The sequence below is a fragment of the Neoarthrinium moseri genome (genome assembly GCF_022829205.1).
Source record: "Neoarthrinium moseri strain CBS 164.80 chromosome Unknown scaffold65_Wmoseri_CBS_16480, whole genome shotgun sequence".
Classification (NCBI taxonomy): domain Eukaryota; kingdom Fungi; phylum Ascomycota; class Sordariomycetes; order Amphisphaeriales; family Apiosporaceae; genus Neoarthrinium; species Neoarthrinium moseri.
Genome location: NW_026055179.1, coordinates 55,276 through 70,784, shown reverse-complemented (window position 1 = coordinate 70,784; position 15,509 = coordinate 55,276). Strand labels below are relative to the sequence as shown.

General features: G+C 51.0%; 7 protein-coding genes across 7 annotated transcripts; 6 read left to right on the top strand and 1 right to left on the bottom strand.

Annotated features, from left to right (window-relative positions):
• Positions 1 to 719: 719 nt before the first annotated feature.
• On the top strand, positions 720 to 2,834 carry JN550_011263 (uncharacterized protein; the record flags this gene model as incomplete). The annotated part of the gene is made up of 3 exons (XM_049309610.1): positions 720 to 1,356; positions 1,419 to 1,934; positions 2,107 to 2,834. 3 exons carry the CDS (start codon positions 720 to 722, stop codon positions 2,832 to 2,834), a joined length of 1,881 nt encoding a protein of 626 aa, XP_049166756.1.
• Positions 2,835 to 3,709: 875 nt separating this feature from the next.
• On the top strand, positions 3,710 to 4,826 carry JN550_011262 (uncharacterized protein; the record flags this gene model as incomplete). Its single annotated transcript, XM_049309609.1, has 3 exons — positions 3,710 to 4,180; positions 4,247 to 4,735; positions 4,791 to 4,826. The coding sequence occupies 3 exons, from the start codon at positions 3,710 to 3,712 to the stop codon at positions 4,824 to 4,826; spliced, it is 996 nt and encodes a 331-aa protein (XP_049166755.1).
• Positions 4,827 to 5,140: 314 nt separating this feature from the next.
• JN550_011261 (uncharacterized protein) lies at positions 5,141 to 6,186 on the top strand (the record flags this gene model as incomplete). Its single annotated transcript, XM_049309608.1, has 3 exons — positions 5,141 to 5,567; positions 5,619 to 5,965; positions 6,022 to 6,186. The coding sequence occupies 3 exons, from the start codon at positions 5,141 to 5,143 to the stop codon at positions 6,184 to 6,186; spliced, it is 939 nt and encodes a 312-aa protein (XP_049166754.1).
• Positions 6,187 to 6,916: 730 nt separating this feature from the next.
• Positions 6,917 to 8,020, top strand: JN550_011260 (uncharacterized protein; the record flags this gene model as incomplete). The annotated part of the gene is made up of 1 exon (XM_049309606.1): positions 6,917 to 8,020. One exon carries the CDS (start codon positions 6,917 to 6,919, stop codon positions 8,018 to 8,020), a length of 1,104 nt encoding a protein of 367 aa, XP_049166753.1.
• A 1,341-nt stretch (positions 8,021 to 9,361) lies between these two features.
• On the bottom strand, positions 9,362 to 9,731 carry JN550_011259 (uncharacterized protein; the record flags this gene model as incomplete). Its single annotated transcript, XM_049309605.1, has 2 exons — positions 9,362 to 9,373; positions 9,453 to 9,731. 2 exons carry the CDS (start codon positions 9,729 to 9,731, stop codon positions 9,362 to 9,364), a joined length of 291 nt encoding a protein of 96 aa, XP_049166752.1.
• Positions 9,732 to 10,506: 775 nt separating this feature from the next.
• JN550_011258 (uncharacterized protein) lies at positions 10,507 to 13,403 on the top strand (the record flags this gene model as incomplete). Its single annotated transcript, XM_049309604.1, has 7 exons — positions 10,507 to 10,615; positions 10,674 to 11,382; positions 11,455 to 11,612; positions 11,659 to 12,028; positions 12,089 to 12,439; positions 12,507 to 13,132; positions 13,204 to 13,403. The coding sequence occupies 7 exons, from the start codon at positions 10,507 to 10,509 to the stop codon at positions 13,401 to 13,403; spliced, it is 2,523 nt and encodes an 840-aa protein (XP_049166751.1).
• Positions 13,404 to 13,812: 409 nt separating this feature from the next.
• Positions 13,813 to 14,610, top strand: JN550_011257 (uncharacterized protein; the record flags this gene model as incomplete). The annotated part of the gene is made up of 1 exon (XM_049309603.1): positions 13,813 to 14,610. One exon carries the CDS (start codon positions 13,813 to 13,815, stop codon positions 14,608 to 14,610), a length of 798 nt encoding a protein of 265 aa, XP_049166750.1.
• Between the last annotated feature and the right edge of the window lie 899 nt (positions 14,611 to 15,509).

The following is a 15,509-nucleotide window of genomic DNA, read 5'->3' as shown; positions in this document are numbered from 1 at the left end:
CTAACATTGTCATGGTTGATATACGTTTCTGGAGAGCTAAAATTTCACGGGAACAACCAATGACCTGCTTAGTATGCCCGTGCAGCAGTGGTGTGCTGTCATGCCAGGCTCATTGTATGGATTCCCAACAACATAGTAACTGGGTTTAGATAACACAGGTCACCTCTCGACGTTCATCTGGAGTATATTTAAAATTCCCTCGTATCATCCCCTTCGTCGCCATTTCTTGCAAACTGTTTCATAAGCAGTGGGTCGTTCCGCACGTGCGAGGTACGGCCGATGATACGGTGCTAGGAGCGCTTGGCTGGAGTCAGTGGTTTACGCTCCGGGGCTGGTTTCCCATCAACCTTCCACCAGCATAGCAGGACTGCCCCACAACCGGAGTAAAGTCCGTCTTGTCCGGCTGGTCGACCTTCGTGATGCAACTGCTTACTAGTAGTATGCAGCTGTTCCCCACGAAGGAACACCATTGTGCGGGGAAAGTGGATCGCTGCAAGATGACCTCTTTGCGGTCATCCGGGCGGGCACCAGGAAGCCCAACAGCTCACTAGGAAAGTTAACATTGTTGACTCTGACGAACGCAAGCCAAGTGTGCCATTCTAGACCTCGTAAAGAGCCCCCAGCATCAAATATCTTTTCGGACTCACCCGGATCATCACTATCTGTTGAAAAATACCTGACCCCTAAGTTTCCGTCAAATAGAATTTGTCATTTATATAATGGGTTCGGTATCAGTCGCAAGCTTCAATGCACCGACGGACGAGCGGCAAGATGTAGGCGCAACCAACATCGTCGCTGTCGATTACCCACCAACAATCAATACGGCATCGATAGACGCCATAGCAGTCGCCAGATCTATCGTGGCGGAGTTCAACGAAATCATCAAGTCGAAGGATTATAAGGCATTGGGTGATCTCTTCCTTGATGATTCCTACTGGCGGGACCATCTGTGCCTTTCCTGGGACTTTCACACACTGAAAGGTCGGAATAGGATTTCAAGCTTTCTGGAAACAGCGACAAAAGCCCCGCATATCGATATTGACGAAACAGAGGCTCATCGATCGCCTCAAGTCGCTAATGTTGATGTTTACGGGCACGTCAAATGCGTCACTACGTTCCTCAAAGTAACCACTGATGTGGGCTCCGGGCAAGGAGTGCTAAGGCTGACAAAGAGGAATGAAGACTGGAAAATACTTACTCTATTCACAACCTTGCAGAAACTGGATGGACATGAAGAACCGCGAGGGTCGCGACGGCCGACAGGCCATGAGGGCGGCCGCAACGGCAAGAATTGGCACGAAACTAGGACTGATGATCGGACTTACCACGAAAAAGAGCCCACAGTCTTGGTAATCGGTCCGTTCTCTTTCCCCAGCCACTCCTCGAATATAGTAGCAGTATCTGACAATCACAAACAGGCGCTGGACAAGGCGGACTCACGGTTGCTGCTCGTCTGAAGATGCTTGGCGTCAATACATTGGTTGTCGACCGCGAGGGGCGAGTGGGTGATAATTGGCGCAACAGATACAGACGCCTTGTCCTCCATGACCCCGTCTGGTTCGATCACCTCCCCTATATGAAATTCCCCGATTACTGGCCCGTCTTCACTCCCAAAGATAAACTAGCCGAATGGTTTGAATCGTACGTCAGTACACTCGAGCTGAATGTCTGGACTCAGACAGAGCTCGTTTCATCTTCTTGGGACGAGGGCAAAGGGCAGTGGACTGTCACCCTGGAGCGGCAAAGTAATGGGGAAAAGGCAACGCACACGTTCCATCCACGTCATATTATCCAAGCGACAGGACATTCGGGAAAAAAGAATTTCCCAACCATTAAGGGCGCCGAATCTTTCAAAGGCCGCTTGTGCCACAGTTCTGAGTTTCCTGGTGCTACACCAGATTCTCATGGGAAACATGCAATTGTCGTCGGCTGTTGTGAGTAACCATCATCCGCGGTGTTGAGCACAAAATTACCTCGAAGCGCAGTTCCCAAGGATACATCGGGGATTGGGTTGAATTATACTGTATCCCAGTAGCCACCTTCATGTGGAAGAACAGCACAATCCGCAGAGAGAAAGTAATTGACAACTATACTGACTTTAGATAGGCAACTCAGGGCACGATATCGCTCAAGACCTGTATGAACACGGCTATCACACTACGATGGTCCAGCGTTCCAGCACATGCGTTGTATCTTCAGAGTCGATTACTGATATTGCTCTGAAGGGACTCTATTCGGAAGGAAGTGTTCCAGTTGATGATGCCGATGTCTTGATGTGGAGCTTGCCAAGTGAGTTGGCTAAGAGGCAGCAAATTCAGGTCTGCGATCTGCAAAACGACAACGACCGCAAAACCCTCGAGGGCCTCCAGAGTGTAGGTTTCCGAGTGGACAAAGGGCCAAATGGCGCCGGTCTTTTCTACAAGTATTTACAGCGCGGCGGTGGCTACTACATTGACGTTGGGTGCAGTCAGCTCATCATCGATGGGAAGATAAAGATCAAGCAAGGACAAGAGGTCGAAGAGGTTCTGCCTCATGGGTTAAAATTTACTGATGGCTCTCAGCTCGAGGCTGATGAGATCATCTTTGCTACCGGGTATGAAAACATGAGGACGCAAGCCAGGATCATATTTGGCGACAACGTTGCTGACCGTCTGAATGACGTGTGGGGATTCGACGAAGAAGGGGAGTTCCGCACGATCTGGCGTCGAAGCGGCCATCCTGGGTTCTGGTTCATGGGCGGAAATTTGGCACTGTCGCGATACTATTCACTCCTTTTGGCATTGCAGATCAAGGCGTTGGAGGAAGGCCTAGCAACCTACGGAAGCACGTCTTGATTTCAACCGGATGATTTCGCGGTGCGCACCGTATCATCAATTTCTTTTTAGTGAAGTCAGCTTGAAATCATCACATTCTACGTAGTTTCGACTTCTGAATTTCGTTCAACACTGGCATTGAGCATGACATGTTCAGCTCTCGGCACTGGAGGGCAGTTGCCAGGAAATCTACCAAATCAAACAAGCCCCCCTTAACGCCTAGTTCCAAGTATTGTGGGTATGTTTTTACTTGGCAAAATACTGTATTGTTTGTAGCATGTAATATGTGGCTTCTCGCCTTTCATGGTTATCTGTTCTTGGCAAGTGTACCATGACCACCAGCGCTCAGAAAAACAAATTTGAATGAAGGCCTAGACCCTCACTCGTCGCAAGCTCGTAAACTAAGGCATAGTCCATCAAAGACTTCAGGCCTGCGGTTGCCGGTGACAGCTGAGACGAATGTCTCACACGGAACCGCCGATGTAAGTGGCGCTCCCTACAATCGCTTACAATCGCTGTGTATGCAGCTAGTAAAAACTATGGCAGGAACTCACTCTAGCACTCTATCGCGCCTAACTGAGATAATAAGACATTGTAAGCATGCGTGACCTAACTGAGAGAATTAATCGGAACTACGTTTGGAAGGCAGCTGATCGAAAGTGGCTGGCTGATAGATGTTGGTAAGTAGTCGAACCCGGAAGAGAAACTTATGCCTAAAACCGAGACTCTTGAAACTATAAGTACTTGCTCGATGATAGCATTTTAATATATGCCGATACAGTTTCATAAGGCAACCAGTACCGGTCATCATAATCAGTAGCATTACAGTATCTGGGAAACAGCAAGGTTTGGCTTATATTCACACGAGTCGAGAGCCTTTATGCTAACATCAACAGATGACTACCACTTCACTCTATGACCAGGACGGCGAATGGTATTGGGGGATAGTGAATACCGATAAGCACTGGAAATTCCTGCGGGATGCTCCGACCATTACCAATGAAGCACTTTCCTCAGTTCTCTCGAACGGTAAAGGCGGAGGAGTGCCTACCAAATTGGTTGCAGCAAGGCCTAGAGACCCTCCCTTGCCACTCCCCACACCTCCGCCGCCCGCTGTGCAACGATTTGCACAAGCAATGCAGAATGGAACCGATCTAGAACAAGCAATGCAGACCCTGCTGGACATTGGCGTTGACACACCCGAGCTGATTTACCAAGCCACTATTGAGGAGTCTGTCGAGCTAATGCTGGGTGACACTGTCCTCGTCAACGCGGCCGAAGAAGGAGCGGCTTGCCTCGAGGACATCCTGGTGACGTGCGGGACTGACCTCTTGGAGGCCTTGGGACTTCTGGTTATGACAGTCGCGGTATGTTTCGCAGCGAAGCGTTGGAATGACCTTCCGTCTCGAAGCGAACACTGACAAAGACAACAGACTGCGACTACCCTTTCACGCCACCTGCGGCAACCCAAAGAGCGTCGCGGCCCTGTCACCCTATTCTCCGTGTCAAAGGGAGAGTTTTCTCTTACGTTTACCAACCTGACCGGGGAAGACTGGACCCGTGCATCGTATGGCGTGCAAGACGATATGACCGACCGTGTGACCACGTTGCCGGATACGACACTCAAAGGCGCGCACGGAATGATGGGAAAACAGAGTCTCCAATGGCACTACTTCGTGCCGGATGTTGGCATGGGCGAGGCGAACGGCTTCGTTGTTTGGCGGTCTCCAGGTGGTGTTAATCTTGGGGTGAACATCCATATCCCCGTCCAGTCCTGGCATATGGGTACCTCGCCTTACTACGAGGTGTCTGTGCCAGACCAAAAATCTGGGCAGTTCTACCAGGCCAAGGAGCCGGCGGAGATATTCACCTGGTCAGGCTCTGGCTATAAGATGACTGTTTCACCGCAAGCAGGTGGTACTGTGAGTTGAACCTTGTCGACTTAATGCGTTGTACGAGTTGCTGACACGGGCACAGTCTTTCCAAGCCGACGTCAAGTTCGAGAAGGCCTAGTAAAGCGGGGTACACGGCAGGAGATCGAATACTTGTTTGCCAAACTAGCATATATTTCTATCCTGTATTAGTGAATATACACGTCTGTCACTACCATTGGTACTCTACCGCGAGCCGTATTGTCCTTTCCCCGCCGCAACATTGTCACATCTCATGTTTATATTGTTCCTGTGATGCATTAGCTCATGCCGGTAAGGTGGAGAAGTGTGGGTCACCCCGCCTTGGGGCAACTGTGTATGTCGACAAGAGCCACCCCCCTAACATACGTTTATATTCTCAACTCATCAGCATCGAGATCTCGAGAAGATACAGATATGGTTCCCAACGTAGCCCTCAATCCGGGTCTGTTGGCTGAAGCCGCTTGCAAAACAGTGATCATCACGGGCGGCGCCAATGGAATCGGCGCAGCTACGACGCGGCTGTATAATACACAGGGAGCGAATATTGTCGTGGCTGACCTAGCATCATGCCGGAAAGCAGCAGACGAACTCATACGGTCCCTCCCCAACCCACCGCGCGCAGTGTTTATCCCGACTGATATCCTCGATTGGGCACAGATGACGAACTTATTCAAGGAGGCACTCCGTCGATTCGGGAGCATCGACATAGTAGTCGCGAATGCTGGAATCATGGAGACATCTCCAGTATTGGATGAGAATGCTGTCGACGAAAATGGGGATCTCCTGGAGTCGACAGAAGGATTCAGAGTCATTGATATCAATCTCAAGGGGACTCTAAACAGTAAGACGTTTTCATTCTGCATCAGGGCACAAATCTGACGTTATTGCATAGCCCTCAGACTAGCTCTTCACTACATGCGAAGTAGTCCAGAGAAGTCTGCAGGCGGCTCTATCGTGTTGGTTGCCTCGACGTCAGGCTACTTCGGCGGTACCGGCGTAGCTGGCTATGTTGCGTCGAAACATGGTGTTGTGGGACTGCTACGATCTTCACAACAAGCGGCGCGTAAGGCGAATGTCAGAGTCAATGCAATCGCTCCGTTCGTCACGCCGACGCATATCACGGCATCCTATGTGGACAAGTGGAGAGAGGCAGGCTATGTGGCGAACACGCCGGAAGGTGTTGCTGCAGCCATCGCACAAATATCATTGGACACAACTCGGAAGGGGAACAGTATCATGGTGAGCACTGATGTATGCCATATCGCTGCTTAAGATATACTAACTGCCGCTTGTAGATTTCAGGCAATATAGTAAGAGAGGTGGAAATGACGCGCGCGGCATTGATGGGTTCCTGGCTCGGGGAAGACTTGGTAGAGTTGATGGCAGTCTCAGGGAAGTTCTTCGAAGAGCTCGGAGGGTACCCATTACCAAAGAAGCGAGCACAAGACGAAGATATTTGACTCAATTGAATGCAGTCTGGACTACTCTGCGACGCTATCCAGAATGGATCACCGGCGATCTTGCGTGTTTTCGTCAGCCTATAAGAACTAATCGTCACTACCCTTGTGGCGTATTCAGCGTATTGCACATGTATCGATGAATGTATCCTGAACTGCACAGTCCATTGCTGCTTATAGAGTACGTGGTAGAGACGGAATCCTGCGTCCCGTGTCAGTTCTTTCGCTAGATATCCAAGAGGCTGTGAGTACAAGACACGACTAAGTAAGTATATGGGAGGCTGCAACTCGGCGAAGTTTCGACACTTGTTGACTGGGAACTCTCATCAGCCCTGCCAGTATGGGGTCTGTCTAGGAGCCTGTTCAAAGTCTGTTCGTGACCAAGTCCTGTCTTTGGTAATGGATTGATGTTGATTGTCCAATACCAGGTCCCGGATTACGTGCTGTTCAGTCAGCACCCTGTCGCTCTTTAGCGCCCGTTGGCTAGTCCTGATCCGGCTTGGCGGACATCCAAGCCGCCCCGTCGGCGTCGCTGATGTAAAAGTTACTAAGGCCTTCAGGCGGGGCCTCGGGAGAATTTGCGATGCTCAGCAAAGCAACGCGGGCATGGATTGCCAATTGCCCATTGGGGAGGCGAATCTTCAGGACAATTCCACATAAAGCGTCGTGCATCTGGGCACCATGTTAGTCAGTCTGTCAGAATAGTATATCAGGCCCTCCTGAATCCGTTTCAATGAAGTTCATCTCCATCGCAATTTCCATCCTCGTCGCAGTCTTCTCAGCCATCATCTTCAGGGAGCACGTCGTTGACTTCGCGGCCACAACCTTGGAGACACTGAACCACTACTATAGGGATAGTTTCATTACTACGAAAGACGATACAGCGACCTCGAACGCTTCTCCCTCACAAGAAGCCGTAACAGCCAACATGTCTGTACCAAGAGCGATCCGCAAAGTCTTCCTTGCCATCGAGCAAGCCGAAGGCGCGGGCGCTCGAGTGCGCCGTTCCATCGGCACGCCCCAGCTCCGCAACTTCTCCCCTTTCCTGATGCTCGACCACTTCAGCATCAAGCCCGGTGCCGGATTCCCCGACCACCCTCACCGAGGCCAAGAAACCATCACATACCTCCTGACTGGCGCAGTCGACCACGAGGACTTCGCCGGCAACGCGGGGACGATCGAGGCCGGCGACCTCCAGTTCATGACTGCTGGAAAGGGAATCCTGCACGCCGAAATGCCGAGGCAGAACCCCGACGGAAGCGCAAACGTCGGTCTTCAGCTATGGGTGGACCTGCCCAAGGAGCTCAAGATGTGCGAACCGAGATACAGAGATCTGAAGGCCAAGGAGATTCCCCAGGTCGATATCGACGATGACAAGGTGCACGTCAAGGTTATCTCTGGGCAATCCGCCGGCGTCGACAGTGTCAAGGACTTGGCCTACACGCCAGTCTGGATCCTGGATATCGAGATCAAGCCCGGTGGCAAGATCGCGCAGTCCATACCCAAGGGTTGGAATGCGTTCGCGTACACATTAGAAGGAGTTGCCAAATTCGGGTCTGGAAAGGACGAGAAGAGCGTCGATCAATACCACAACGTCGTCTTCGAGCGGGACGGCGATTTGATGGAGGCCTCGGTTCCAGAAGATGCGAAGAGCAGCGCCCGCTTTGTTCTGATCGCTGGCCAGGTCCTCGACCAGGAGGTCGTGCAATATGGCCCGTTTGTCCTCAGCAGCAAGGAGGAGGTATACCAGGCCCTCTTTGACTACCAGACCCACTCGAACGGATTTGAACGGGCAAAGGACTGGAAGTCGGAGATTGGAAAGTCCATGGTCCAATAATGCTCCACTTGCACTTTGCCTTCATGTATATAGTTGCCATGATTTATTTATGTTAAGATACCAGATAGATACGGAACTTCGCTGCAGAAGCCGTTCAGGGTGCGAATTCAATAATGATTGAGACGAGATTAAGTGTCATGTACTGTTGCTTCCTGCGCACGTGGTGATTTAATGGTGTCCTCTTGGCTTCTTCACCGGAGATTGGATCGGTCGATTGAAGTACCGTTCCACTTCGGTCCTGGTCTCACCCCGTCTGTTGCTGTGATCCTCTTGAGGCGCTCTTACGGCTTCCCAAGGCAGTTTGACCTTCGAGTTTTGGGTGGGGAGGGGCTTCGACGGCGGCGTGTTTCCACGCCGCCGCGCATCCTCGTTCGGTGTACACCGAGCAGGCGCTTGCGGCCTGGAAGCTGGTGGTGGAACAACAAGTCTTTTTTCCTTGGTATTCCATCCCTGGCCCCTTGATTGGCTAGACCGCTGAGGTTGTTGGTAGTTTTGAGGAGGTTGAGTGTGGCCCAGGGGCATGAAGTACATCGGCCCTCTCTGCGATAGCATTCGTGGAAATGTAAACGTTGACATCTTGAGTTGGAAATATATCAACAGGGTGCTTTGCACGAGTCTCGGAGTATTGAGGAATTGCGATGGCTCGGAATGATTATATACCTGACTAATTGCGTCGGTCGGAAATCCTCGGATACGATACAGCCGACTAAAACATAAGCAGGCTGCCTATTGACCTCATACTCCCACATGACTCACATTACCTTTGGTGGGATTGGTGCTAGCATACGCAGGTCGCTCGGTATCCTTCCGCATGATTGCCTTTCTTATTACACGCCATTGCAGCCTTGTGTGTCAACTCGGTTCATCGTACCCGTTGCGAGGCTCTGATGTGACCTGTGAGAGTGTGAACCACAGGCACAAGCTTTCTCATTGGTTGCGTCTGACAAAGTCCTATTGGCTGCGTGTGCGACGTTTTCGGTGAGCCTTGGCTGATTGGTTTGCATTGGTGCGTGGTACGTCGGTGGAACATCCACCAACACCAAGTCGGTAAGCTAGATTCTAACGTCCTCAGCTCCCTCGGATAACCCCTCTGTCAGCCACAGTACTTTTAAGGGTTATGAGCCCCATGCACATTGGGGTGGGCTTGCAAGCTGCCTATGTAAGTTCAATCAGGCGAGTGACATTGTATGGGCTACACGCCACAAACCCGAAATGAATATAAGTGTAGAAGACAAGTATTATCATATACCGGCCAACCGGGATGTGCTACTTCTAATTTTAGATAAAACCAGGTCTCCCGTTAATAGTTATGAAAATAAGCGACAGGTAAGTCAAGAGACTTCAGGACGCGAGCTACGATGGCGGTTAGGTACAGTTTGAACCACGCGCAGATTTTGCCAATGGATAGGTCGTGCGTAGGAGATACACTCACATCGCGCTTTAAAGTCGTTTTCGGACGGTGGTCTAGAGTCTTTAGTGTCGCTCCCAGGACTTCCTCGAGATCGTTGCAGCGTTTACGAGCTTTCCGGCACTCATCGTGCAGCGTTTGAAGTTCTCGTTCTTCGTCCAGTAGCCGATCTAGTGTAGAGTTTGATGCAAATTCATAACTCTGCCCAGCACGGAATGCGCCGGTACGTGTGTTCAAACGTAGGTCACGAGCTGCCCTGCCTTGACGTTCGAGCATCTCCGCAACACCGAGCTTGAACTCCATGACTGCTCAACACTATCTGATAAATTACTGTGGTACGCACGTGATAATCTGCGATGTAGAAATATTGCAGCGTGCTGCCGTCCTCGCCACTCTGCTAAAACAGGAGTGGGAGAATATATACTGCAGCCACATAACAACATTAACAGTGATTCACAATGGAGGATAGGTAACCACACGCCGGGTGTGGGAATGAATCATAAAAAAACAGAGAATCCATAGTTGTAACTGATAGTTCAGGAGCTATATCATCGCCCCGGCCCCAGTGTCACGACCCGCATGCGCTTGCTAAATCACCTATCTATACGCGTACGCCGCCCATTTTGATTGGTTGAAGCCAAATCCTGTTATTGAGCATCGGTAGTATTGTGGGGATTTCGGATTTTAGCCGAGCTGCTCGTGCACAATCCGAACTGAACCAACCCGAAGACTTCGGGTTCTGGCGAAAAAGACGAACTAATATGTGCCAAGCCCGCGGGTGATTGGACATACCGAAACCGCTGGCTCACGTTAGTACGCCGGAAAGGCGCCATTTGCCGTCTACATCTCAGTACCCTTCCACTGTACATAAGGCAGACATCAGTCGTTCATCATGCACCGCCACTTACTTACGACAGTCCGACCTGTCAAGTGTGGGTTGGGCAATATGGCGTCGTGCAGTCCTTTTAAGGGTGGATCAAGTCAGCTATTTAATGTCATGTCCTTTCCCGTTTCACGCATCGTGATGCACTCTGAACCCTAGCAATCATTCGTTGAGGTCTGAATTAATTGACTCAAGATGCATGAGGACTTCCCTGTAGATTCAAGTTGCCCTCCACCAGAATATACTCAGTCTCTCTCAGATGCAGTAGCAGATGGTTCTCCAACCATTGCGCAACATACTGGAGGTGAAATTGCCGTTGGCGCTTGTATACTTGGAGACATTTGGCTGACACTCCAACGTAGATGATGGACGGATTGAGCTGGATACTAAGTCACGGTTGTTCAGGACTCTAAGCAAGGTTGCTGCTCGCGAGCAAGGACGGAAAGACCAGGAGGACCACCACGACTGGGGCGAGCCGCCAAAATATGAAGCTTTCGATCGCAAGCAATTCAACCTCCGGTTAAATATTGTCATACAGGTTGTAGGAAGTCGTGGCGACGTACAGCCGTTCATTGCCCTCGGCACGGAGTTGATTCGACACGGACACCGGGTTCGTCTGGCTACGCACAATGTCTTCTCTGATTTTGTCCGCGATTCCGGCTTAGAGTTCTACCCTATCGGAGGCGACCCAGCTGAGCTTATGGCCTACATGGTGAAGAACCCAGGTCTCTTTCCAAGCATGCGCAGTCTTCGCGAAGGCGATATACAGAGAAAACGAAAGATGGTGGCAGAAATGTTAGATGGATGCTGGAAATCTTGCATTGACCCAGACCCGGTCACGGGGCGGCCGTTCGTTGCCGAGGCTATCATTGCAAATCCGCCAAGTTTCGCCCACATCCACTGCGCCCAAGCCTTGGGCATTCCGCTGCATCTGATGTTCACCATGCCGTGGTCCAGCACCAGCGCGTTCCCACATCCACTGATCAACCTCGATTTGAAAAATACAACGGTACCTGTGGGTTTAGCGAACTATGTGTCGTATCTAGCAGTTGAGTTTCTCACTTGGCAGGGGTAAGCTCCCATATTGGAACCTAGAGGAACCTCAGATTCAGCCATTTTTACGATATACTGAAGTCTAACTAGGCTCGGTGATCTCATCAATTCCTGGAGAGGAACCTTAGACCTAGAACCTATTCCTACTTCAGAGGGACCGAGGCTAGCAGAATCTCTCAAAATTCCCTTTACTTACTGCTGGTCGCCAGCACTGATCCCAAGACCTTCAGATTGGCCTTCCCATATAGGTATGCGATCTAGGAATCTAACTGGGTTGTTTGCTGACTCCTTTAGGGGTGTGCGGGTTCTTCTTTCGGGAGCCTCCGCAATTTCATCCACCAAGGGAATTGGCTGACTTTCTAGAGAGTGGGGCCCCACCAATCTACATTGGATTCGGAAGCATTGTAATCGATGACCCGGAGCGACTGACTACAACATTACTTCAAGCTATTCGGGTTGCCGGAGTTCGGGCAATAATTTCGCGGGGATGGAGTCAGCTTGGGGAGGCTAACGAAGTCGACGAGAATGTGCTGTTCATAGGAGACTGTCCCCATGAATGGCTTTTCCAACGGGTTGCTGCAGTCATTCACCATGGTGGAGCAGGAACGACAGCTTGTGGTCTTCTGAATGGCAGACCGACCACGGTCATTCCATTCTTCGGCGAGTGAGTGGATACCCTATTTAATGTTCGCAAGGATTCTTCTGATCGAGTATTGCGTTGCAGCCAACCATTCTGGGGAGCCATGGTTGCAGCAGCTGGGGCTGGCCCGAACCCAATTCCCCAAAGAGAACTTAATAGTGACAATCTGGCCGAGGCGATAACATTTTGCCTTACCCAAGACGCTTCAGTCGCTGCGCTTTCTCTGGCGGAGAAGATGAGGAACGAGTCTGGCGTAAGAACAGCGGTCGACATGTTCCATGCCAACTTGCCTCTCGAGAACCTTCGGTGTGATGTCCTACCGGACAGAGCTGCGGTGTGGAGATACAAGAAAGGGAAGACGCAATTGAAGCTTTCCAAACTGGCCGCGGATATACTAGTTGACAACCTTAAGATATCTTGGGACCAGGTTACCCGGTAAGACTATGGTGATGTATATCCTCTTCAATTGCCTGCTGGCTAACACTGGGGCTTCTCGGAACAGTTATGACCCATGTCCCACGGTCATTGATGTAACAAGATGGGAACCGGTCACCGCCACAACATCCTCACTCGCTAGCACCGTGAAAGGAATGGTCGTCTCAGCTACTGACATTGTCATCAAGCCAGTCCAAGTGTACCATAAATCACCTGCGAAATCCAGTACTTTGAATATTCCGTCCAAAAAGCAGAATGAAGACGCACCCACTTCATTGGCCGAGCAAGGAGAGACCAATTGTCACTTGAGACCCAATGCGGGGGAGAGCTCACGGTCTCAAGGCTCTGATGCCGGAAACCGCTTGGGTCAAGCTATCCTGGGATCCGCCTCAGGCGTTGGCGGTTTCATCAAATACTTCGTCAAGGGCATGTATGTAGACATGCCCTTGGCGACGACAGAAGGACTCAGGTCGATGCCTAAGCTGTATGGCGGTCAAGTTCGAGAGATTGGTAAGGTCACGGATTGGAAGACAGGCGTTACTGTGGCAGGGAAGAATTTCAAGGATGGGATGGTGGATGGCTTCGCGGACCTCATCCGGGAACCATTGAAGGGCAGCAAAGAGCAAGGTGCACTGGGCGCGATCAAAGGTGTAGGCAGAGGATCCGCAAACATGGTACTGAAAACATCCTCTGGTAAGTCGACTCTATCTACCGAGGGCGTTAGGTTAATCCGGTGAAGTCATGCAAGTGCTAATATCACCCAGGAGCTTTGGGCTTAGTGGCCTACTCTGGACAGGGCATTTGCAAGAGCATCGCCGCCACAGTCAACACAGCGACAAGGCGTTCCATCAAGCAAGCTAGGCGCGAGGAAGGGCGTTACTTGGTAAGTTCCGAGGAGTGTGCTGTGGACGAGGCAGTAATCGTCAGGAAATTTGAGACTCTGCGGGCAGAACAAAACACCTAGCTGCGCAACGTAGGGCCAATCGTCTTACAGTATAGCGCTTTGCGGCAGTGGAACCCTTAGTATCTTGGCGGTGACGTGGATATTGGACAATGCAATTGATTACAACGCCATCGTCGTTCTTCTGCTCGATGAAGTTATCCAATATGCCCAATGGGTGAACATCAGGCAGAGCACCTAGGTACGCACCTGCGCAGATGCCCAGTGCGATGAGGACGCGCACACTTTAGGCAGCCAACGACCAGCCAGTGAGAATCAGCGCCAAGTCTGGCCCGCAGAGCCGCCCTCAACTTACACGTAGACGAGTTGAACCCGATGTTGCGCACTTGAAGGCTAGTTCGCGGACTTTGCACTTTTCATGAAGCGTGTCTCATACAATCATCTATCTTGTTCAACTTCACACGTCAGAAATATGCCCCTCCATATCGTGAACATTGGTAGTTCCTTCGCGGCCGGACCGGGCATTCCCCCGCAAGTCGACGTCCCCGCAGCCCGATCTGGCGAGAATTATGCGCACATCGTCGCCAGAAGACTTGAGGCAAAATTGACAGACTTGAGCGTGTCGGGTGCAACCCTCCTCAATCTATTGAATGAACCTCAGGTAGAGCCAGAAAAGACGTTTGCCCCGCAGATTGGAGAGATTCCGGAAGATGCGGATGTCGTCCTAGTACTCGGCGGTGGAAATGACATTGGGTACGTTGGTGGAATGTTTGTCGACAGCTTCAACGCCTATTGGATATACCGAGCAATAACATGGGCTTACGGCTGCTTCGGATGGGTTCCATACGAGGTCCCCTCATTGACTACCGAGGAGTTAGCAGAGAGATATGGAACAGTCTTGGATTCAGTCCACGGCAGAGTGCCAAGCGCCAAGGTAGTTGTTGTTGAATATCTTTCGATGCTGGGGCCAGATCTCGAGCCTGGTATTGATTTACCTTTTGATGCAGCACTCCTGGATAAACACAAGGGAATGGCTGAACAACTGCGAAGAGCTACCGTCAAGGCCGTCCAAGGACGCGAATCGTGGTGCATCCGAGTTCCCGTAACGGCGGTCAGCACAAGCCATGGACTAGGTTCACAAGAGCCTTGGATCAATGGCTTTGGGCTCAAGGAATTGTATCGCCAAGATGCATATCACCCAAATGCTAGAGGCATGATAGCTGTTGCTAAGCTGGTGATGGAGAAGCTCAAGGAGCTGGGATTCACTTGATCCTGGAGAATTTTGCTGGAATACTGGATGGATCTCTGTTCACAAAGTATGGCAATTCGAGGGTGAGTGTTGGGGACGAATACGAGTTCCGGTCGTCAAACTCATACAGCGGATCTTGTGATGAGGTACATCAAGGTGTGAAGTGGCCAGCCTGTAGAAGCCCATTGGGCTCTGTATTCATTATTCAGAACGAGCCTCGTTTACCAGGCAAGGTCATTATCCAGAGAATGTCATCATAACCCTGTCGAGATTCCTGTTTCGTGGATGAATTGTGGAAGAAGTTGCGAAAACTAGTTCAATCTCCGGGCAGCACACTGATTCCACTTTCGTCTGGTCTAGAATCGCCCCTCATGATTGCTATGCTCAGAAGGGCCTCAGTCGCGCCAAGTCATCAGTCAGTGCAGTGCTAGGCTTGCTAGGGTACCGGGATGTCGTGAGAACAAGGAGACCCATGGCAAGGATCGTCACTATGGATTCCATTCTGCTGAGCAAATTGAGCCGCTTCGATCCTGATACGGATCAACTAGTGGCCGGTACACCTACAAGGACCCGTGCACCTGTCGGATATGCCAAGCTGTATTCTCCACCAATTGCGCTGAACTTTGCTCAACCAACTGAGCTTACGTTAGTGGTTGGGACGGCATTTGGTGTGGATAGTGAATGCCAACTTCGTGTCTGCGGACCAGCCCGTCCCAGGGCTACGAATCCAGCATGTTTCATGCCCCTCGGTGCTCATTTTAACGCAGCCCCTAGGCGCCCCTAGGGCCATTTCTCCAGGGATGGAGCCCCAAATTCGCTTGACCTTCTTGGCTAAAGCTTGTTTCTAATGTGGGGATCCAATATATTGCAGTTTTCGCTACGGCTCCCCGGCAAGCCTCAACCCACAAAAATACACACCA